Raw genomic sequence first — 23,447 nt, forward strand, 5'->3', positions numbered from 1 at the left:
GCTGAATCATTCTGGAGCTCCGCTGTCTCTTTGACAGTTGGGTACTAGGGTGTTTTTACAGATTGCTTATAGTTCCTTGGAAATGAATTTACATGCCCATTTAATCTTTGAACCAGCAATCTTACTTCTAGAAGATACTCTTTTATGTTAGGCACATAATAGAGCCATAAAGATATTCACATACCAATCTGTAGTCTGTTCATACGCTACCTAATGTAGTGAAAGGGACTTTTTAGATATGGCTAAGAGCCTCGAGACAGGGAGATCATTCTAACTTGATGGAGTTGGCTCAATGTTCTACAAAGACCCTTAAAGTAGAGGAGAGAGACAAGAGGCCATCGAGAATAGGATGACATGAACAGCGCTCCGTCCAGCAAGGTGAACATTCCGGAAGGTGGGAGCCATGAGCTGAGGAAGCTGAGGCTCTGCCTCTGGAAAAGGTAAGGAAGGGGCGTGGCTCTCCAGACACTGGGTACTGTCCTCTAGAAGGGCCAGATAACAAGGTCATGTTTTAAGTCACTAAGTTCATAGCAATTTCTTACAGAGACAATAAAAATGTCATGCCTTCTGCAAATACTAAATGGTCTCTGCAGAAGGTGACCTCTGTGGTGGCCTCACCAGACCATCAATGGAGGTTTATTTGAATAAACACAGTGGCATATTCCAGACCTTCAAATGAGAATGATGGAAGTCCATCATCTTCTAAAGGCTAACCTCAAGGACAGGACATATTTCTAACAGAAAAATCAGCAAGAGGCAAATACTAACATGGTGGGTTTTTTAAAAAAAAAATTTTTATGAAGGAAAAAAGAAGAAAAAATCCAGAGATATAGATAATTTTACTTTTTAAAAAGAAACTGTACACTTGAGCCAGAAATAAATGTACAAAAAAATTATTTCTTATGGGATATGACGAGGAGTTAGAAGGAAGTAAAACTTCTTGGAAGTTTTTTGTATATAATTTTGAAACTTGGACTAATGGTAAACAGTTCCCACACTCACGAAGTAAAATTGTACTTAAAACTAATTTAAAATAAAATCAAAATCCCTGTTACTTATGATGAATTTGGTCCCTAGGTCTTTATAAGCTAGGCTCCTAATTGAATTATATCCTCAGATAGAACAAACACACACTGTCAAGAAACAGCTTCCAGCCTGAACTTTCAAAACCATATCTTGACGGTGGGTTAAGACTGGCATTTCTGCAGATTTTAGTGTTCACGCTAGCTTAACACTGCGTCACAGAAAAGCAGTTCCACAGAGCTGGCAACATCACCATCTGGTGGAGAAAAGTCGGAACTGCAGCTTAGGTTTTTCAGCGACTTTCTGTTCTTGTTTTGGTGAAGGGTCCGAGGGGATTCACCGCAATCCCGATACAGGTTGGGGGTGGGAGGGAAGGCCAGCAGTAGTTGGTAGTAAGACTTTGTGAGCTCATTTGAAATTAACCTTATTCCTAACACATGATATGGCGGATTACATTCTAGAAATGAATACGGTTCACAAAACCACTTCTAAACCTTCTTGCAGCAAGTGGTTTTGACAAAACTTACTTTGGTGCCTGTTGCAAACGTACCAAATCCACCCCATGATTTTAATACGATACATTATCCACCTGCTCACAGGCGAGAAATCACCAGGATGACTCCTGCTGCAGGATTACCTGTTTCTGCCAGGGACATGGAGGATCCAGAGAGGCCTAGGTCACGGAAGGAAATGCACACTGTGGCTTTCACCAGCTCTGTCCAGAACTAGCAAACAAATGACTTTTTTCTTGGTGCAGGACATATTTTCTTTCTTTTGCATGACTATATTCAGACTGAACCAGAGAATTGAGGCAACAATCAATTTAAGGTTAAAAAATAACCTTCAAAACAGTAATCATTAAAGTGCTTCGAGGATTACTGCTTCAGGTGATCCAAGGTGCTGTCAGACAGACTGATTCGATTCCAAAACAAGTTTTTGAGCACGGACTGTGCCCTGGCCCCATCAGGTGCTGTCAAGGGTGAGCTGGATGATCAGGAGATATGGAAATCGCTGCAAAACTAGCTTTAACATTGAAATTCACTATCATGTTTTTAAAAGCGGCTGCTTATGGTATTGAGGGACAGATTATGGGTTTGAAGTAGTTTGAAGTCCTGAGCGTAAGGAAGAAGTAACGGGAAGGGAGCGAATGGGCCCTGAAGATAATAGAAAGGAGTAAGGATGGGGATGGTAGACAGAAACAACTTCCTCATGCGCTAGGCAGAAGAAGCATGTGTGTCCTGCTAGCTCGTTAGCCTGGGGCCGGGGGTGCCACTGAGGATCACCTTCTCTCTTGGCGTCGGCTACCACCTTCGCTGCGGACTTGCTCATCACGTGCACGACGTAGAGAGGGCAGTTCACCGCGCTCGCTATGGTGACGGCCCTCAGCGTGGCCTCCGCCTCCACTGCTTCGGGTCGGCACAGCTCGTGCCCCTCGGGGCCTGTGATCCCCAACGCCAGCATCTTCTTTGCCCCCTAAAAAGGCAGCAAGGGTGTAAAAAGATAGCAGGAAGGACTGCTAAGGGCAAATGTGATGATCCTTTTGGAAATTAAAAGTTCTGATAGACTCTTAGGTGTATAGGGGGCAGAGTGCACATATGAGTATGGTATACATGAATAGTATCCCCTGTGTATCCTCTTACCGTTAGCATCTTTTGACTTGAAAAGGTGGGGGGAAGGGAGGGGCCCAGGAGTCGGTCCAGTTGGTAAAGTGCTTGCTGTGTGTGTAACCATGAGAATCTGAGTTCAATCCACAGAACTCGTGTGAAAAAGGCAGACTTGGTGTGTGTGTGTGTGTGTGTGTGTGTGTGTGTGTGTGTGTGTGTGTGTGTGTGACTGTAATGCTGGGGAGGCAGCGACCCGTGGAACCATGGGACCCACAGCTGGCCAGTCTGGCCTAATTGGTGAATTCCCAGTCAGTGAGAGACCGGGTCTCTAAATAACGTGGACATTTGAGGTTGTCCTTTGGTCTCCACAGTCCGGCTGTCTCTCTGTCTATCCCACCTCTGAAAAAGATGAAGTTTGTTCTCACATTCTTTAAGAAGCACTGCCCAGCACTGTCCATATCTGAGTCTTAATATCTTAATTCAGTTAAACAAAACAGAACTACTCCAGCCCCTTGCTGAAGTGAGTCATTGTAATATACTGTTTAATTCATTTTATTTTCTGAATCGAAGTCTCCAAGTCAATCCACTAGTAATATTAGATCCATTATTTCTTCAAATTTTTCTTTCTTTCTTTCACAAAAAGGGCTGCAAGTCAAGTTTCAGAGAATGAAACCACTTGCCCATGTCACACAGTGAGGAAGTCACATCGTCAAATTTAAACTGTGGCCTGTTTGAATCTATAGCTCACACTCCCTTCTCCTTCTTCCCACTGCCTCCTGGCTACTGGACTGCAATCTTACTTGCTTTAATGGGAGCTAAGCTTGGGGAAAAGAAAAAAAAAAATCAGCTAATACAGAGGGTTAGAGACAGCTCCTTAAATCTTGCAGATGGCATACCCTTTGGGCATTAGTAATGGAGCTAACATGAGAAATAAATATCCTCTAGATTCCTCCAGAGCACATTTTAATACCCAGTCTCTGGAAAGTGTAAAGCTTTAAAGTACCATCTGCTCACTTCATCAGACCACACTGAGGTCCACACACCAGCCTTCCGTACCAGCTGCCAGAGCCTCTGAAAACCCAGACAGCAAACCAGTGCTCAGGGATGTAAAGGAAATAAATGATTTACAGTGTCTGGAGAGGAGGCTTAGCGGTGAAGAGCACTGGCTGCTCTTCCAGAGGGCTCAGGTTCAGTTCCCAGCACCCACATGGCAGCTCACAGCTATCTGTAACTCCAGTTCCAGAGGACCAAACTTCTTCTGACCTCTACAGGCATCTACATGTACAGGGCACACACAAACTCATGCAGGCACACATGCACATAAATAACACATCAGTCTAAAAGAAAATAACTCACATTTTTATGACAGCACATTTTAAAAATTTAATATAGGTAGCTGGTTGGAAAAGGAGAATTCTTCACCTAACCATGTAGACCCACTGCATAAAATCAAAGATAGTGACCAAGAAAATCAAGTCAGGTATGTGTGTGACACAGACAGAGAGCGACTTGGTTTCTGCTCTTCCTAGGGCTGAGTCTGCCTTCGTGGGGCTGCGTTGTGATCTTTGCTCTGCCCATGACCTTGGGCTATGAGGCCCAAAGAGGCACCCTTGTATGTGACCTCTTATAAAGAAAAGTAAGGGTCACTGACTGATGTTCCAGAGGAACCGGTAAACCAGGTTCAGTTCCCAGGCCGGCTGGAGTGAGATCACACCAGGAAAAAGTAAATAAATAAATAAACGAAGAAAGGACCACATGACCCCTCTCTCCTCGCTTTATAAGAGGTCACTGAACGACCACAGGAAGCACCGCCTCCTTTGGGCCCAATAGCCCAAGGTCATGGGCGGAGCAAATACCAGGGCAGGACCAAAGGTCCTCACTTTAAGGCACAGCTATTTTCCTGTCTGCAGAAGGGTTGGGAGGGGAATGCGCACCTCTGCAATCAAGTCTCCATTTTCGGCATGCACCTGAGCGATTGCTCCGATCTCCTTGCACTGAGAGAAGGCTGCATACATCTGCTCATCTTGCACCATGTACACACCCTTGTAGGCCATGAACATCTTGAAAGAGTTAACTCCTTTATCTTGGGCAAGAGTTTTCATTTCTTCTTTCACCTGGGGGAGGGGCGACATGTACAACAACACATCCCTCACCGATGTAAACGATAATTTCAGCATCTCCTCAAAAGATTATATTCAGAAAAGAAACAAGCAACCTGAGGGTGCGTGTTTCCTTTGGAAACACGCAGCTAAATCCACAAACTTGCTCCCAGGTCACAGCCCATTTTACCTGATAAACTGCTGCTATAATCCCCTTAAATCATGGGAAATTAACAGTGTACCCCCAAATACTTCATTACTGTTTTTGATTATAAAATTCTCTTCATCTATCTTCCAATTAGGAGGTTGTTCCGGAAACAGAAGATGAAACCACATGGCGGCCAGAGGAGCAGCTATGAATCTGGAGGGAACCCAAGCTTCTGTGTGGTGAGGGCTGGGGCTTGAATGGAAAGCTATAGGTTGAGTTCTCAGAGGAAGGTAGTGGACAGACCAGATTTGCCTGAGGAACCACAAACTGAATGTTGTGCCCTGACAGAGTGCCTGGGAGGTGATTACTGGTAAGATTCTGGACCAGCCACAGCTTGGGAGATCTTCAAGGTTGTCAAACATCAGAAGCAAAGTGAGATCAAAACTACCCAGTAACCGACTTTGAAGGCCAAACCCAAGTCTCAAAATAGACACACACACATACACACACACACACACACACACATACACACACACACACACACACACACATTTGCATACATATGCACACATGCACAGTTGCACAAACATACACACACAAACTCACATGCACACACATATACATGCTGTAGAACAATCCTTTTCTATACTATGAATATGTATTACCCTTATTGGTTAATGAAAAGTTGACAGGGTAGTTAGGCAGGAAGTTAGGCAGGAAAGCCAAACTGAGGACGATGGGAAGCAGAGTCAGGAGTCACCAGCCAGAGGCAGAGGAAGCAAGATGAGAATGCTGTACTGAGAAAAGGCACCAAGCCACGTGGCTAACCATAGATAAGAATTCATATAAGCCTCTGAGTGATTATATAAAAATGCCTATGGGATGGGATGGGACAGAGAAAAGCCTCCATTTACATACACACATATACACATGCACACACACAAACACTCATGAGCACACATGCACACACACATGCACACACACACACACACACACACACACACACACAAGTACAGCAAGCATATCTGCTGTGGGATGTTCTGTATGCTGTGAATGTGTTGCTCTGATTGGTTGATAAATAAAACGCTGATTGGCCAGTAACCAGGCAGGAAGTATAGGTGGGATAAACAAACAAGGAGAATTCTGGGAAGTGGAAGGCTGAGTCAGTAGAAGCCAGCCTGTTGTCCAGGGAGCAACATGTAATGACATACAGGTAAAGCTATGGAACACATAGCAACATATAGATTAACAGAAATGGGCTGAGTTTAGTTGTAAGAGCTAGTCAGTGGTAAGCCTGAGCTAATGGCCTAGCAGTTTTAATTAATATAAGCTTCTGACTGATTATGTGGCTGCAGGGTCCATGGGGCTGGGCAGGATCAGAAAAAACTTCAGCTACACATAGCAGGAGTGTTGCTCATAGCTAATAAAATCTCTTCCAACTTGGTGTGGGGTGAGGTGGGGCACCAAGCCTTGGCACAGAGGGGAGGCTCAGAGAGGATGAAGAGACAAGACAGTTGTCCACAGCCAGAAAGAGAAGCCTCATGGGAAGCTGCCTCTTCCGGTGTATTGAGACTGGACTTCGGCCTTCAGGCTTAAAGAAGTAAGTTCTGGGCAGTGGTGGCGCAAGCCTTCAATCCTAGCACTTGGGAGGCAGAGGCAGATAGATCTCTGTGAGTTCGAGGCCAGCCTGGTCTACAGATTGAGATCCAGAATAGGCACCAAAACTACCCAGAGAAACCCTGTCTTGAAAAAACCAAAAACAAAACAATACAAAAAGTCCTAAGCCCTTATTTAGAAGCAGGCTCACCACAGGTGATGTGCATTCTAATTCCCAAAGATTGCTGACCTTGGAAAAGAGGAACCTGAAATGCAGGCTTGTACAAGGAGATGGAAGCAGAAGTCAGAATGATCCTTCTTCAAGGCAAGGGTCATAGAAGATTACCACAGAGAGCTAGAAGCTTCTAGAAAAGCATGGGACAGAGCCTTTCGCCCTCAGGACAAAGCAATCACAAGATATCTTGGCCTTCTAACCTTCAAGACTGAGAGACAATAAGTTTCTGTCATTGGAGGCTGTACTGAGCCTTGGTCATAGGAACACAAGGGAACCTGTATTGGGAGATCCTTGCACTTGATAAAGTGTGACAGGGACTGCTAAAAGCTATCACCATTGCCTCTGCTCTCTCACAAAATAAGAGAAAGGGAGGGAGGGAGGGAGAAGAAAAGAAGGAAAAGGGAGGGAGGGAAGGAAGGGAGGGAGGGAGGGAGGGAAGGAAGGGAGGGAGGGAGGGAGAGAGAGGGAGGGAGAGAGGGAGGGAGAGAGGGAGGGAGAGAGAGGGAGGGAGAGAGGGAGGGAGGGAGGGAGGGAAGGGAGGGAGGGAGGGAGGGAAGGAAGGGAGGGAGGGAGGGAGGGGACTGGACAGAACTCGTTGGAAGTCAGCCGCCTCACCTTGTCACTCCACCATGTTACTGCCACATGCAAGCTATAATCGCAGCAGACTTTGGGGTCTGCCCAGCTCCGCCATGTCTCAAAGGCCTCGATGAGGGAGCTGCCCTTCTGAGGAATGGCAAAGTCGATGATCATGGTGGTTCCTCCAGCCAAAGCAGCCTGCAATCACAAGAGGGTTCTGGCCAATTAGTCGTTCCCGTCTCTGGTTAGGTGATCTGTCACTCTATGAAAGCCACACATCAGTAATTCCCGGAGCCTATCTGATGGGTCCAGGAAATGCCAAAGACTTTGCTTTTAAAAAGACCCAAGAGGCGTGAAGAGATTCCCCAGAAACTAAAATTCAAAGTCTTAAAATGCCTGGAGCTACTTCTGAAAAAGAAACATGACTGTAAAGAAAAATGGCAATGGGTGGGTGTGCAGGCTCATGACCTCAATCCCAGTCCCTGCGTGGCTGAAGCAGAAGGGTTGCTGTGAGTGGGTGTCCAGCCTGGGCTGTGAGACTATTTCTCAAAAAACAACCAAGCAGAAACCCTCAGATGGGAAAAGCAGAAAAGATATAAGCAATTCAAAACAAACAGACAGACAAACAAAAAACCAACTATACTCGCTGTTGTAAAATCCCGTTTCCTTGGGATCTGTTTTAAGGAATTACATCTCCTGTAGTCTTATGATCTATCCAGAGAACCCTGGAAAACTTCCCAGGATAAAGCTTCTGTACCCTGAAGCGGCTGGGGATACTTTCATCTGTCTTTGATTTATGTCTGTGGTCACTGCCTACTCTGGTTTTACCTCAGAACCTTTTCATCTCTAACTGTGAACTATTTAAGCAGGTTCCTAGTTGGTCTTTCTCTCGCTAGTTCTGCCCTAAACATCCACTCAGGGACCCTCAGTGTGGAGGGCATTTCCAGCCTGCAGATGAGCCACTTAGCTCAGAAGGTTAAGGACCAGGGTGTGGAACACAGCTGCAATTAGGTAAGGGGACTGACTACTACCCTCTGGTTTTGACAGCACAGTAGAGTGACCAAGGGGAACACATTCAGGTTTCACTAGCACAGGAGAGCGAACATCATTAACAAGAGTACTGTGTGTTTCCTGCTAACTGGAAGGGAAGATGTGGAATGTCCTCACCACAAAGAAATGCTAAGCATTGGAGGCCTTTGCTAATTGGCCTGTTCCTACCTCTACACACTGTTAACGCAGGCCACATACTGCACTCTGTAAGTCCGTGCTTATTCTGTTGCCAAGTGAAATTTTTAGAAACTTATGCTTCTTGTTGCCTCTGGAATGAGGTTTAATCTTTATAAACTTGGTCCCCGAGTCCTTGTATCCTGCCTCAACCCTCGATAGACCTGGTGGCATATTACACTACATTACAAGTAATTAAAAACTATTACAAAAACAAATGCCTTTGACTCATTATTTGAATTGATTTAATTTAAACGAAAATCACAAGGTGGTTAATGTATTTTTAATTGCTGTACTCAAACAATGTAGGTGAAGAAAACAAACATAATCATAGAAGAATGGCGGCCCAGTGTTAGAGCAGGGACTCTGGGGCTTCACTGCTCTACAGTACACCACTCAGAGTCTACGCCTGCCTGGGTCTCTTGAGCAGTTTCCTCTGTATCCTTTGATTCTTTATCCCAGAAGTGAGGGCAATGCCGGCACTGAAACCCTCGGCTAGTGAGGGACTCAGGCAGAGCAAGGCTGCAGCACCGTCGCCTCCTGAGAGCTGTCAGGAACCTTTGCTTCATTTCTTTAGGACCTGAGATTGCTCCACTTTTCTTACACACATCACATCTCATTTCCTGAGATGTGGCTTTGTGGTAATCCAAGAGGGACAGTGGCTTTCCAAACTCAGCCCTGCCCCTTTCCCACACTGCACCCCAGCTGCAGCCAATGCCCTCATAGCCTGGGATGTCAGCTCTGTTCTCTCTCTCTCTCTCTCTCTCTCTCTCTCTCTCTCTCTCTCTCTCTCTCACACACACACACACACACACACACACACACACACACACACACACTTTATTTTTTATTCTTTCTGAAGTCACTTGGTGCATTTCCACTTCTTCCCACTTTTAACTGCCTTACTTCTTTATATAAGATTCTACACTTTGTTACCACCTTTAAATAACATTGTCCTTATTCATGCAGAAAATGCATATTTGCATTTCCCAAGAAATCCTTTTGTTACAATGACAAGACTTGGAAAAAAATTCAGGTTTTGTATTTTTATTTGACTAGAGATTAATCTCATCACCTTCTTCCTTTCTCAAGTGCCTTTCAAATACAAGAAAGTGTCCCTCAGGGATGGGAAGCATTTTTCAAGTAGAAAACAGTTCATTAAAGTGTTAGGAGAAAGAAAAAATCTTTTCTAAGTCTACAGATAGAGAAAACCCACCACATGTGAGAGGTATAGAAATTAGATACAACGCTCCCTCAGAACATGGGGAATTGGTGCTACCGCTCTTAGTGGGTTAGAGAAGATTGGTGTGTGTCCAATTCCTTTATACACAATGGCATAGTGATGTACATACCACAGGCACCCCCTCCTGTGTGTACACCTAGATCGTTCACATCATCCCATACAGTGCAAACGTTCTGTAAATAATTGTTTTACTGTATGGTCTCAGCACATGTTCACCATGAATCCACTCTAAAGTGTTGTCAGGGTGTACAACAAATGTTCCAGGTGGTGAGAAGATATAATGCTGTGGACACTTCAGGAGTTCTTAGAAAGTTAAACAAAGCGAGCATGACCCAGCGCACCTACTCTTCAGTATATACTCAAGATCAGTGAAAACATGCCTACCTCAAGAACTACACACAACGAGTCAAGTCAACAGTAGAATGTTCCCAAATACCCATGGTTGACGAGTAGACAAACAACGGCTGGTATTTGACCTTAAAAGGGATGAAACAGTGACCTCTGCCACACAGTACAGATGAACTCTGAAAACCATGATGTCGAATGAAAGGGACCAGTCACGAAAGAGCGCTCATTGCACAATTTGTGGAAACATTCCAGAGAGAAGAGTCCATGGGGACAGACAGGAGAACAGAGGTTGGCTGGGCTGAAGGACATGTTGGAGAGGAGGGTGGTCCTAAGATACAGTTTGGCAGGTGCGGGGACAGAGGCAGGGTATGTTCTAAAACAGACTGGTGCTGTCTCCATGATACTGTCCATATTCCAGAAACCATGGCACCACACAGTTAAGGGCTGAGTTGTATTGCATCTGAATTATTTCCTAATAAAAATGTTATAAAAGAAGACACAATCACACACAACTGTTACATGGAATGGAAGAAGCCAGGAAGGGCCACACAAATAACCATACATTCTTTCTTTTGCTCTCAGGGTGTGGACAGTCTAGGGCAGTGGTTCTCACCCTGCCTAATGCTGTGACCCTTTAATACAGTTCCTCATGTAGTGGTGACCCCCAGCCATAAAACTATTTTTATTGCTCCTTCATATCTGTAATTTTGCTACTATTATGAATCATATTTTCGGAGATAGAGGGTTGCCAAAGGGGTCACAACCTACAGGTTGAGAACTGCTGGTCTAGAGGGGGAGACAGAAATACAAGTAAGTAATTATAATACAATATACTGTACTATAGAAAATCCTAAGTGTGGGAAAATTTTACAAAATTATCCGGAAGAGTTACAGAAAAGGCTGCTGGGAAGTCAGAGGGGAAAATTCAATCAGAGATCTGGGCAAGTTTGAATCTAAGAGTAGGACGTACATATGGAAGCTGTCAATAATTATGATGATCTCCAACACACGGCACATGCTTGCCACATGATCCTCTCAGTCAGCTCTCCAGCTCTCCAGCATTGCTAACCTCATTACAGATAGAGGAGACTGAGCAGAGAACGCTAATTAGAATACTTGGCAAAAGCGGGGTAGGGAAGAGCCATTGTGTTCCAGAATGCATGCCTGTTCCTGGGGAAAGCAAATGGGGAGAAGAGTCAGAAACCCAGCAGGCTATGGTAAAGGACAGAATCAAGGCCATCCAGGGCCATAGAAAATGGCAGTGTCCAGAGGAGGAAGACAGGACAATGGTTACATGTGGGGCAAAGGGGGGCAAAATGGGACTTGATGGTAACACTCAGAATGTAAGCACTGGCAGGGCAGAGGAGAGCACCACCAGGCACTTTGGAGAAGCACGCGTTCAGGATGGAGCACCCTGAATGTAAGGTGCAGGAGAAAGGAAGGGAAATCATCTTGTAGCAGATGCTAGAGAGGCTCTGGGAGAGATGTGCAGGAACCAAGAACAGAAGCTTCCATGAGAGTGAGCACCAGAGCCCCAGCCAAGACAATCGTCTTCAGTGGGAATTTCCGGGTGGTATGGGGATGGGTCAGTTCCTACTTCCTCTAGTCAAACATTATTTTTAATGTCTGCTAATTTTTCTATTAAAAGCCTAACTGTCTTAAGAAAAAACATCTTGCACTTATATGACACAGAGGCAAACAGACAGGTTTATGATATATAAATCATAGGCAGGGATGTGGGTGATCGTTTTAGAAGGCAGAGGATCCTCCACTCCTGGAAATCTAAAGAAGATCTCAGCTTCCGGGGCTAACGTTACATCTTCTAATTAACTAGAAGCAGGGAAGAGAAGGAGAGGAGCAATCTCCTTTGTTTCTTCTCCACTCTGTTTCTCCCCCCTCTTCCTCCCTCTCCTGCCTCCCCCCCCCCCCCCCCCCCCCCCCCCCCCCCCCCCGCCCCCAGACAGGGAGACTCCAGGGAATGGGAGAGCACAGTCTCTCACTGGGGAGCCAACATTTCTTTTGTCCTTACTCTTGATTGACAGCACCTTTACTTGTCAGCCAAGAAAAATGTTTTAACCTTTCTAATCTTGGCTCATAACTCTCCCAGCTCCTAACTTCTTTGGCCGGTTGCCCTTGAAAGACTTCCAATTTATCTAAACTCCTGTTTGGGGGATGAAAGAACCTACCATGTTTCCAATGTAAATACAGTAGAACTTACTTAGAGATAAACTATCTCACAGTGGGTCATGAGGTCACATAACACAAGTTCTTATTGAAGAGTGTATTGGGTTGTAAACCACTGCTGAAAAGTCTCCAAAGCATAGTCTTCTAATTATGGTGTCAGCTATTTTCCCTGTCTAAACTCATCCTGAAAAGTGTGACTTTGGTTCCCTAAAATCTACTACAGGACCCAAATAAAACAAAAGGAAACCTCACAGTACAGCTGGGCCTTAGGGAGGAAAGCTCTGGGCCGAATTGGTAGCTTTCTTATGGTCACTAAGATGTATGAGAACAGATTTTATAGTCTCAATGTAAGTCCCAACCCCACACATCTGTTTGGGGTTTTGAAGGTGGCCTGCACACACTCGCTTTCCTAACTCCACAGGTTTGAAATACTGAGGACATTATTTATCCCTTTGCACTAGACACTTAGGTGTCTCACTTGAGACCTACCATCCTTCTTCCCTCAATTCTTAATCCAGTCCCTAAACAAGCCCCCAACAAGGCCGCCCTGATAAATTCAGGTGTCCTGCACTATCACCTCCCATGCTCCGTGTCACCGTGTTCTTAGCCCAACTAGATGAACTAGAGCAGAAAAGAGAAGGGGTGGGGGAGGAGGGAGGAAGAGAGCAACACGTGGGCTGTGAGCAGTTTGAGCTCCTCCCCCCCACCCGGGGTGGGGTGGAAGAGAATGGACTCTCCACTGGAAGATAAGGGGTCTCCCTGCCATACACGAGACTGGGGCTTCATCTTTCCTTGACCTTGCTCTGCTCTTAAGATGAAGAGAGCAGCTGTTTCACAGCCCTTAAGGTCCTGGTGAGTGTCACGTCTTACCTGTTTCCCCAGCTTCCTGCTGTCATCTCCTCCCAACCTATCCATGCCTCCCTAACAGGGCTGTCCTTCCTTCTCTGAGACACGGCCCTTTCCACCTCAGAGAGAAAGGCCGTTCATTTTCCTCCCTCTCCTGATCCCTTCTCTACCTTCCCTACTGATTGATTTTCAGCCTTGGTCACAGTCTAGAGACCTCCAGGGAACTTTGACCCCATCCTTGAGATTTATTGATGTTGCTTAATTTCTGTATGCCCTGTGCCCATTACAGTGCTGGGCTCATAAATGTACTCTGAAGTGTTTAAGGGAGAAGGAAAGGAGAGACCAAGCTGCTCGAAAGTTTTGAGATAGAAGAATAATGGTTGACTTTTCCATTCACAAATTGGGAAACTTATGCATGTTGCAAGTTAGCAGGAAATGCCATATCCCAGAACTATGGCTATCCCTAGTCTTGGATCCTTTAGTATGAACGTGGAAGGTCTGGATGCTCAGTGTTGTATAAAGTTTCCCAGATCAATGTGCACCAGGGCTCTAAGGATGCCACAGCACTGTCTGTTTCCCCTCCCCTGTCTTGGTTGCCTCCTAGTACTGGAAGGTGAGACCCGATGTAGAAGATGCCACACACTTTGGATGCAGGGCTTGAAGAAATCAAGCTGAAACCGACCCGGAAGCCTCCTCCTTAAAGATTGTCTCTTATAGTGTCAGAAGGTTCTATGAAAACTGCCAAGTGAGAAGAGGAATCGGTAGCCCACCCAGGTGTAAACAAATGGACCTCCACAATTAGAATGACTGGGTGGGCAATAGTGGTACTTTTGTCTTGGGGGTAACCAACTGCTGTTTAATTGGACTTAAGGCTGCTCAAAAGGAGGAAATTCATGCTTGATACTGTAAACCAAGCCAACTAACTACTCATGGCTGGAGAAATCATAGACCCAAGAGAAAAAATCCTACTACAGCCATTTTGCTAAACTAATATAATTTCTAAATATATCTAAAGAAATTGTTAATATTAGTTGGCAGCTAGGTATCCAAAATATGCTACTGCAGCATAAAAATTTTGAGCCAAAGACATTTCAGGATAGGTATTTTCTGTACTCTCACCTCTACCATCAATTAGAGCCATCCCAAAGACCCAATTATTTTGAATACCCACTCTAGGAGTTTTGCATCCAGGGATGGATGACTCATCACTGGCCTAGAAGCCTAAATAGACATCACGTCAAGACTGTCCTTTTCCTTATCTGCTTCCTTAGGTCTAGTTCTCTTTCCTAAAACTCATTTGTTTTTCCATGCATGTGTTCTTCCTCCCCATTTACCCTTATCAGGAAGTCATTCATATTCTCTTCAGATGCACGTAAGCCCCAAGTTCTAAGCACTTGCTGAAAACACATTTCTCCACAAATCCCCACCTACATGCATGAATGTTCTTAAAACCAAAATCTGTCTTCTCTGACTAAACTAACGCTTGCCATTTTAACTTTCACATTCCCAGTTACTCCCCAAGATGGCAAAGGAGTTCTTCCTGACAGAACCAGGGAGTCAAGTGAATGAGGAAGAAAGTCTGGAAGTAAAAGAATACAGAGTGTTTGAGCCTGAACGGCAGAAGGAGGCAAGTTCTGGGTTACCAACACACACACACACACACACACACACACACACACACACACACACACACCACACACACACACACACACACACACACACCACACCCATCACACACACACACACACACACACACACACACACACCACACACACCACACACACTCACACACACTCACACACACACACACACACGCACCCATCACACACACACCACACACACTCACACACACACCCATCACACACACACCACACACACTCACACACACACACACTCACACACACACACACCACACACACTCACACACACACACACACACACGCACTCATCACACACAACACACACACACACACATCACACACACACACATCACACACACACACACACACACACACACACACACACACACACACACACGGACAAAGCCCTATTGAACATCAGAGTTCCAAGTTCATCTTTGAGATGTTATTTCTCCTTCTTTTGAGTAGTCAAAAACTAACTGTGATCATTAAATACACATTTTTAAAAAGCACAAAATTACAAATGCTCAGAGCTGGGACATCCAAACATTAACACAATACAAACATTCAATGCTTAGCCTGTCTAGTAATTAAAGAAATAAGGTAATTTTAAAAATAAAGCCAATATGTGGGAATGGCCAGGATGTAGAGTGGGGGCTATAAAGGGGCACAAACTATGACTATTCTGAGTGTATCAAACCCCTTTAAGATCTGTCTAACATTTACCTGTCCTAGCAAGGCCTTCTGAGAACAACTTCCCAGGCAACTAGCGAGCATGTGAACAATGGCTGGCCTATCTGGCTAGCTGTTACATACTAGCAAACAACAATAACAACAATGAAATCCTTAGTAACCACCATGGACCCTCCACAGAGAAGAAGAGACTGTAGCCATCGATAGCTGGAAAAACAGAAAGAGAAGCCTGGAAGGTGGGTACGTTTGGTTTGCCATGCCCTGACTTGGAAGAACTTCTAAGATTCCCCAGTTGTGAAGTCCAAAGACTGGTAGAAATACACCTTGATATTCAAGAAATATAGAGGCTAAACAGGAAAAATTGAGACAGTCTGAACAAGAATGATGGGCCACAAAGTTGTATATACCTGTGACATTTAATGACACAGGGAAGCATTTAACGCACACCGCTAACGTAGAATAAACACAGGCTTGTATGTCTCCCTACGAAGAAAAGTCTGAACGGATAGGTAGAAAATCTTAAGAGTGTAGATCATCTAAATACTATTTTTCTTTATTCTATCGCATATTTTTATTTTTAAATGAAGTTTATTATATTAATACATATTGAGTGTCTATAAAATCTCCAGCAACTTACTAAGAGCTGGATGGTAAGTATATATTTGATTTATAACAGACACTAAACAGTTTTGTTAGTTGAATTATTTACCTAGGGAATGCTAACACTCCAAGGCAGGAGGTGATGTGCCAGAGGTCACCAGGTCAGCCTCCCAGCTCTATAGCAAAGTCTAATTCTGGCAAACAATAGAAAAGGGGATTTCAAGGTTTCTTCTACAAGGTGAAGAAGCTCTATAAATACAACTGTAAAGATGCTTAATCACACCCCTTGGAAGTGAGCGCTCTCCTGGCATTTCACCAAGACATTCCAAAGCAAAGCAGAACTTTCTGTCCTTTAGAAAAAGAGGAAGGAAGAAAAGAAAAGGAAAGCAACAGAAGAAAACAGAAAAGAAGAAAAAGCATAAAAGCACGCTGGGATGCTTCCCCCAGTTATAAGGAGAGGGGTCCACCAGCAGCTGCTTAATCTGTTTGCGTTCGAGTACGTGTTCACGCGCCCAACCTGGGCCTTTGTCTCAATACAAATACATACATTTGAACCCTTGCAGAACGTAGTTAAGAGCCAAGATGTAATTCCTTCAGGTTTATTGAATTCACAGAATCCACTAAATTAAAAATCCCATTGTTCTTCTCCGTAGCCACTGGGTTCTCGGAAGATCGCTCTACATTTAGCGGGGAGCGATGACAAAATGGAAAAAGACTCCCTCCCAGCAGGACACGGTGTCCACTAGTGACATCAGACAGAAGCTTTTCCCTGTAATTAAGTAAGCCCACTACCGCTTTAAACCAATGCCTGACATGAATTAGAGTCACAAAGTGCATAACCTTTAGTTGGCCTCTATTTCATTAAATTGGGCCCCATCACAATCAAGTGATCAGTAAAAAGAATACCACAAACAGTATTCCTTCTATTTGTCAGATACTATAAATGATCATCCCTGTGGCTGCAGAAAGCAAGAAGCATTACTCTAACCTTTGGGTCTATCTCCTGAAAGCATAATATATCAGATTTACTTTATGACTTTCTGTGCATAGGGCACCTACTTCTTTCTATGCCCTCGAAGATGGCGTGGCTGGAAATGTATATTCAGATGCCCTAAGAATGTAAGGCCTGTGATAAGTATTCCTTTTGATAACTTCAACTGCCTCCAGCTTGGGGAGTGAAGAGCAGGGCAGCCGCAGCTCCTCAGGATGACTGTGCTTATTTCTGAGAATTGCAGCTCACATTTACACATCAGCTGCACAGCTCTCTCATCCATCATTGGCCACTCTGATAGACCAGAACATTGGCTGTTTCCCCAAAAGCACAGAGCCTACTAGGGCAGAACTCTAGAGACGGGGGTCAAGCTGCGCTGAATTTTGAAAAGCCATTAACTTGGACATTTCTGAGGTGTGCCACCTTAGGCAGGTCACTTGTATGGTGATATTTTATTTGTACTGAAATGTGATTTTATTTGTATGTTAATAAATAAAGTTGCCTGGGGGTCAGACCATAGCAGAAGCCAGGTGGTGGTGGTGGTGGTGGTGGTGCTGCACACCTGTAATCCCAATCACATGACAGGCAGATCTCTGTGTGTTCAAGGATACCACCAGCATGGAGACACACACCTTTAATCTCAATACTAACCATAGAAGACCTGGAGGTCTGTACAGACAGGCAGTGATGAGGAGGTCATGTGGTTGGGTTTACAACCAATGAGAAGGCAGGACAGAAAGTCAATAAAATGACAGACACACAGGAAGTATCTCTCTTTCTGAGGGGAAGGACGTCAGCGGCAGCGAAGGGTAAGAAAAGGTTTTAGTCTCAGCTCTCAGCTACTGCTCGGACCTCTTGGGCTTTCAACTCTGCATTATTTAATAAGTCTGTTTAGAATTACATCTACAAACTTGTTTAATTCTTTATTCAGTTGTTAAAATGTAGATAAGGACACCTATGGTTGTAAAAGATAATGCATAATTTAGCCCGGTTGGTGTACAGCGTGGTCTCCATGGGATAAACGTTAGTTAAACAGCACTGTAATGGTGTTTCTCTAGGACCTGAAATATGTAATACATTTGTTCTCTACAAACGATCTCTTTGTTCTTAATTTCACAAACCAAGGGCTGGCTCATCAGCACCACCCTGAGAGCTCTTGTGAAGACTAGGCGGGAAGACAAAGGACTTCCTGGCCTCTCCTCCCGGAACTCAGGCCCCTGCACAGCTGCTTATGTGGCTCTGGCCCTTGCCCACCTGGTCCCCTTACGGAGCCTTGTCTCTTTCTGGGCCATTCTGAACTGCTATCCTGAGATCCAGCAACCATTTTCAAGGTCAACACTGGCAATTCAGACTCTTTGTGAGTATTCTTTGGCATTGTGTGTTTACAAAACCTTCGACATTACTCGCTCTGCTCATATCAATTCCTGCTTAACATCCTGGGCTCACTAAGAAATGTGTTTTGTTTAACATTTGACAATCTTTAAATGGAGAAATATCTAAAGAGGCAGCCGCTGGGTAAGTCCCGTCCTGCTCTGGCAGCATTCTATCACATGCTGCAAGGGGATGCCTTCTCAGGGGGGAGCTGTGAACCTCTTTGCTGTAAAAATTCCAGAAAGTCCAAGGAATGGGTGTAACACACACACAGCTGATCCTAAGAAAGGCAAGACGTGTCCCATGTCCTCAGCATTCCAAGCTCCCCTGTGTAGCTGCTGCATCTGGAACCCTGACCAGAAACAAAGGACGGGAAGTTACTGCTTGGCCTTCAAGAGGATGCTGAAGTGAGTCTGGCAAGTGGTAGACAGGGCAGCCGCTCCCTGCCCTGCGGATGGGGGGTCTCAAAGACATGCCTGACATTAGCCACCTGTTAACAATGCTGAGTCTGAGATAACAGAAAAGGCTAATAAAGGCTAATAGTGTCAATGGAACAACTGGCACGAAGCTGCATTTCCAAGTTATGTGCCCACAGTCCACACACACACACATACACACATACACACACACACACACACACACACACCACACACACATACACACATACACACCACACACACACACATACATACACACACACACCACACACACACATACACACATACACACCACACACACATACACACATACATACACACACACATACACACACATACACACCACACACATACACACCACACACATACACACACATACACATACACACACACATACACACACATACACACCACACACACATACACACATACATACACACACATACACACACACATACACACATACACACACACATACACACATACATACATACACACACATACACACCACACACACACATACACACATACATACACACATACACACACATACACACCACACACACACATACACACACACCACACACACACACATACACACATACACATACACACCACACACATACATACACACACATACACACACACCACACACACACATACACACATACACACATACATACACACACATTCACACACATACACACCACACACATACATACACACACATACACACATATACACACACACATACACACACATACACACCACACACACACATACATACACACACATACACACATATACACACACATACACACACACACACACACACACACACATCTGCCCCAAATGGTATCAAGAATCTACAGTATGGGGCCTGGTGGGTGGTGGTGGTGGTGGCGGTGGCGGCGGCGGCGGCGGCGGCGGCGGCGGCGGCGGCAGCAGCACATGCCTTTGATCCCAGCACTCGGGAGGCAGAGCCAGGGGGATCTCTGTGAGTTCGAGGTCAGCTTGGTCTACAAGACAGGCACCAAAACTACACAGAGAAACCCTGTCTCAAAAAACAAAAAACAACAACCAAAAAAGAAAGAAAGAAAGGAAGGAAGGAAGAAAGGAAGAAAAGAATCTACAGTATACAAAATTAATAAGCATAAGAGAATACACCAAAACATGGGTGGTTGTTGAGAAGGTGCTTGGAGATATTTTTTTTTTCATAGCTAAGGACCAAACCCAGGGCCTTGTGCTTGCTAGGCATGCGATCTACCACTGAGCTAAATGCCCCAATCCCCCCCCCCTTTAAAACTTATCGGTTATTATTCTACTTATCCATAATCATGAATTGTTCTAATAGCTGACAGATTCATTCCAAATATAAAAATCAGTTCATGACACTTTGTAAAAAGGGAAAAGATACAGTCATAATACAGTACTCTAATTTTGAAAGGCAACAGCTTTCCCTGCCAAAAGAGATATTTATTATCATGTTGATGGACATTGGTAATAAGTAACTAAGAACAAGTGTTCAGAATGTTGCATTAGGCAGACTGCCCCCAACCCTTCTCCCTGGGTCAAATCTGCCTGCCTTCCTCCTTTCTGTGAACTCTTCTGGTTAGTTCTGGAGGACTGGGGAATTGGATGGGGGCAGGTGTGAGGAGGGTCAAGGGTCACAAACCAGGTTAGTAACTGAAATAAACAACTTGTGGACTGCTCTGAGAGGCTGTCGATTTGTACTAGGCCTCTGTGGCTGGATACACCAAGACACAGTCCAGAGAGGAATCCAGTGAAAAACCTTGGCTTTGAGGAAATCAGTGTATCTTCCCTTTGGAAGAAGACATTTCTCTCAAGGCAGCTTAGGGCAAGACTTAAAAACAGCGTGGGTTTGACATCTTCAGCCTAGGTGCTGAGGACTCAATTTTCATTTCCTGTAACCTTGCTAACCCCCTGTTGGCTTCAGAAGCTCGGAGGAAACCTTTCTGACCCATTTCATTGGTTGGAGCTTCTGGGTCTTCCTTTAGAGACCCCATGCCTTCCTCTCCTGGGATTCAGATTTGGCTGTGTCCTGCACGTCACTAAGGGCGGGTACTTAAGCAGCAAGAAACCATATTGGCTGTTGTCTGGAGCAAGTGGGTGGGAGAAGGGGTTAGAGAGGTCACCCTGGAGTAAGTGAGGTTGGAGAGCACTCCTAGAATGCTTATCTTCAAAATCAGGATGTTCTACAGGGTTGGGCTGGGTCCCGTGTAGACTCCGTGGGCTTCCAATACACCCAGGCCTCTCCAACCACAACAGGAACTTCGAGGTCAGTGGTTCTCAACCTGTGGGTCATGATCCTTTTGGGGGTCCAATGACCCTTTCACAGGGGTCACACATCATGCATAGGAGATATTTACATTATAATTAATAGCAGTAGCAAAATTAGAGTTATGAAATAACAACAAAAATAATTTTATGGTTGGGGTCACCACAACTTTAGGAACTGTAATAAGGGTCGCAGCATTAGGAAAGTAGAGAACCACTGTTCTAGATGAACGGAGTTTTCCCTTGTTCGGGGCTGGAGAACAGGGAGAAAACGCTGGTAGGGCCTATTTGAAAAACAAGCCAATCACATAGACGGTTGGCGCCTTCGATACCTCCATGGACTATCTTGACCAAAAGGGATTTCAGACACCAGGAGATGGCGCCCAGAGAAAAGAATGCAAGGGAAGTGAGAGCTTCCAGAGTGCCAGGTTACCCAGGAGTAGAGGGGCTCTATGCTGGGCTTGCACCACAGACCTCAGCATACAGCTTCTTCACCCCAGATGGGCGTCCTTTGCGCCCACAGCTAGTTCAGGTGTCTCACTCCACTCCAGTCCCTAGCGCCGCGCAGGAGCGAGCGAGGTGGGCCCGCTAGAGAGCCCGGATAATAGGCCTGGGAGTTGGGTACCTTGGTGCCCTGGTAGAAGTCGTCGACTGACTGAGAGCCCATGAACGGGAACTGCATGTGCGTGTGTGTGTCGATGCCTCCGGGCAGGACCAGCTTGCCGGCTGCGTCCAGGATGCGCAGTCCCGGGACCGCGTCCGGGAGAGGCAGCAGGTCCCGCCCCAGCGCCCGGACCACGCCGTCCTCCACCAGCACGTCGGCCACTTGTGAGAAGTCATCATTGACCACGCGACCCCCGCGGATGAGAAGTCGTTCCTGCGGTGCCATGGCCAGGGGCGCTGGGGATCTATCCAGCCCGGGACTGCGAGCCGCCGAGGAGGAGACTTTCCTTTGAACTCGCGCACCCGCTGGGCTGCAAGGGTTTAAGTGCTGGACACAGGTGTGGCTCCACCCCAGGGGAGGGCTGGCCTGCCACAGCCCTGCACAAAGTCATGAGCACAGCCCCAGGCTGATGCGCTGAATCTAGGTGTCAGCAGAGTTTACGAGTCAAGAGAGGGGAAAGGTCTGGGAATTTGAAGACTGCAGGGGCTTACCTTCCTAGGGAAGGTACTTTAGTGACAGGTAGAAATTGACTGGGTTCCTTTGTGAGCACTCTTACACCAAAAGACAGAGGGAGCCCACATAAGTCCACAGCACCAGCAGCAATCACACCTCAGAGCAGACCCACGTGGACCTGGCTCCCCCTTCACAAATCCTGAGCAAACCCGCGCAGTGTCTGTGACTGGCAGGCTGTGCTGGCATGTTTGGGATTCTGGTGTCTAGATGGATAAGCAAAGGAGAGGATGGCGCTGAACAGAGGCAGAATCTAAACAGGGAGGGAGGCCTGGGGCTGCCGAGGAAGGCCTCAGAGAGCAGACCAAGGCAGGCAGGGTGTGATCTACAATAGCCTGAGAGACGGACCTCTGGGCAGACTTGTGTCAAATTTCCCAAAGCATCAGCGTATCCACGCCTCAAAATGATTAAAAACCATTTGGCTGTCAAGACAGGGGGGAAAAACACCAAAACCTCAGAAAGCTTATATAATTATTATCAGGAGACCTTTGTGTGCTGGTGAAAGGGGTAATTCTATACACAAAGAAACAAGTACGAGCTGTGCCTGGGCCAGTCAATAACCCCCAGGAGAGCGCGATTGGATGTCCCTGCCGCAGTGACAGTCTCCGAAATTGTCCACATGAACGATTTCAAAGGTTTCTTTATCTTGGACACTTCGTATCATGACACAGCACAACACAGACTTCCCACATTTGATTAACTGGAAGCTGGTGGGGTATCTCAGAGGTGGGAGGAAATGGCTCACTATGGTTCTCAGACAACCATAGAGGAGGAAAGAGAGCGAGTTTAAGAAGGATGCTGGCTGCTGGAACAGGAGGCTGTCGCTGGTCTGGGGGCACCCTTCCCACTCAGCACCTTCAGGATGGAGGCTGAGCCTGAACAACTGTGCTCAGTCTGGGCACTTGGCCTCCACACACTGTTGCCTGTTTCTGCTGACACTCCAGCTCCCTGGGTGACTCTGTAGTGGGAGAGAACTTTCTGGCCTGATAATGAGCTTCTACCTGGATGGGTGATGGAAGTGAGATTTGGGAACACAGGCAGAACCGAGGGTTGGAAGGAAAATGAGAGAGGAATTAGGATTAAGACTCTGTCTTGGATATGAACTGCTGTGGAGCGT

The 23,447-nt window shown here is 45.7% G+C and overlaps 1 protein-coding gene across 1 annotated transcript in view; it reads right to left on the minus strand.

Moving 5' to 3' along the window:
• Positions 1–22,078, minus strand: part of Dpys (dihydropyrimidinase) — a 76,917-nt gene extending 54,839 nt beyond the window's left edge. The window contains exons 1-4 of the mRNA XM_036208465.1: positions 21,782–22,078; positions 7,321–7,479; positions 4,562–4,741; positions 2,307–2,496 (exon numbers count right to left, since the gene is read on the minus strand). Of these exons, the coding sequence (XP_036064358.1) occupies positions 2,307–2,496; positions 4,562–4,741; positions 7,321–7,479; positions 21,782–22,045 (793 nt within the window). The 5' untranslated portion in view covers positions 22,046–22,078. The remainder of the gene's footprint in view (positions 1–2,306; positions 2,497–4,561; positions 4,742–7,320; positions 7,480–21,781) is intronic.
• Positions 22,079–23,447: the final 1,369 nt, after the last annotated feature.

The sequence above is a fragment of the Onychomys torridus genome, chromosome 16, assembly GCF_903995425.1.
Source record: "Onychomys torridus chromosome 16, mOncTor1.1, whole genome shotgun sequence".
Taxonomy (NCBI): domain Eukaryota; kingdom Metazoa; phylum Chordata; class Mammalia; order Rodentia; family Cricetidae; genus Onychomys; species Onychomys torridus.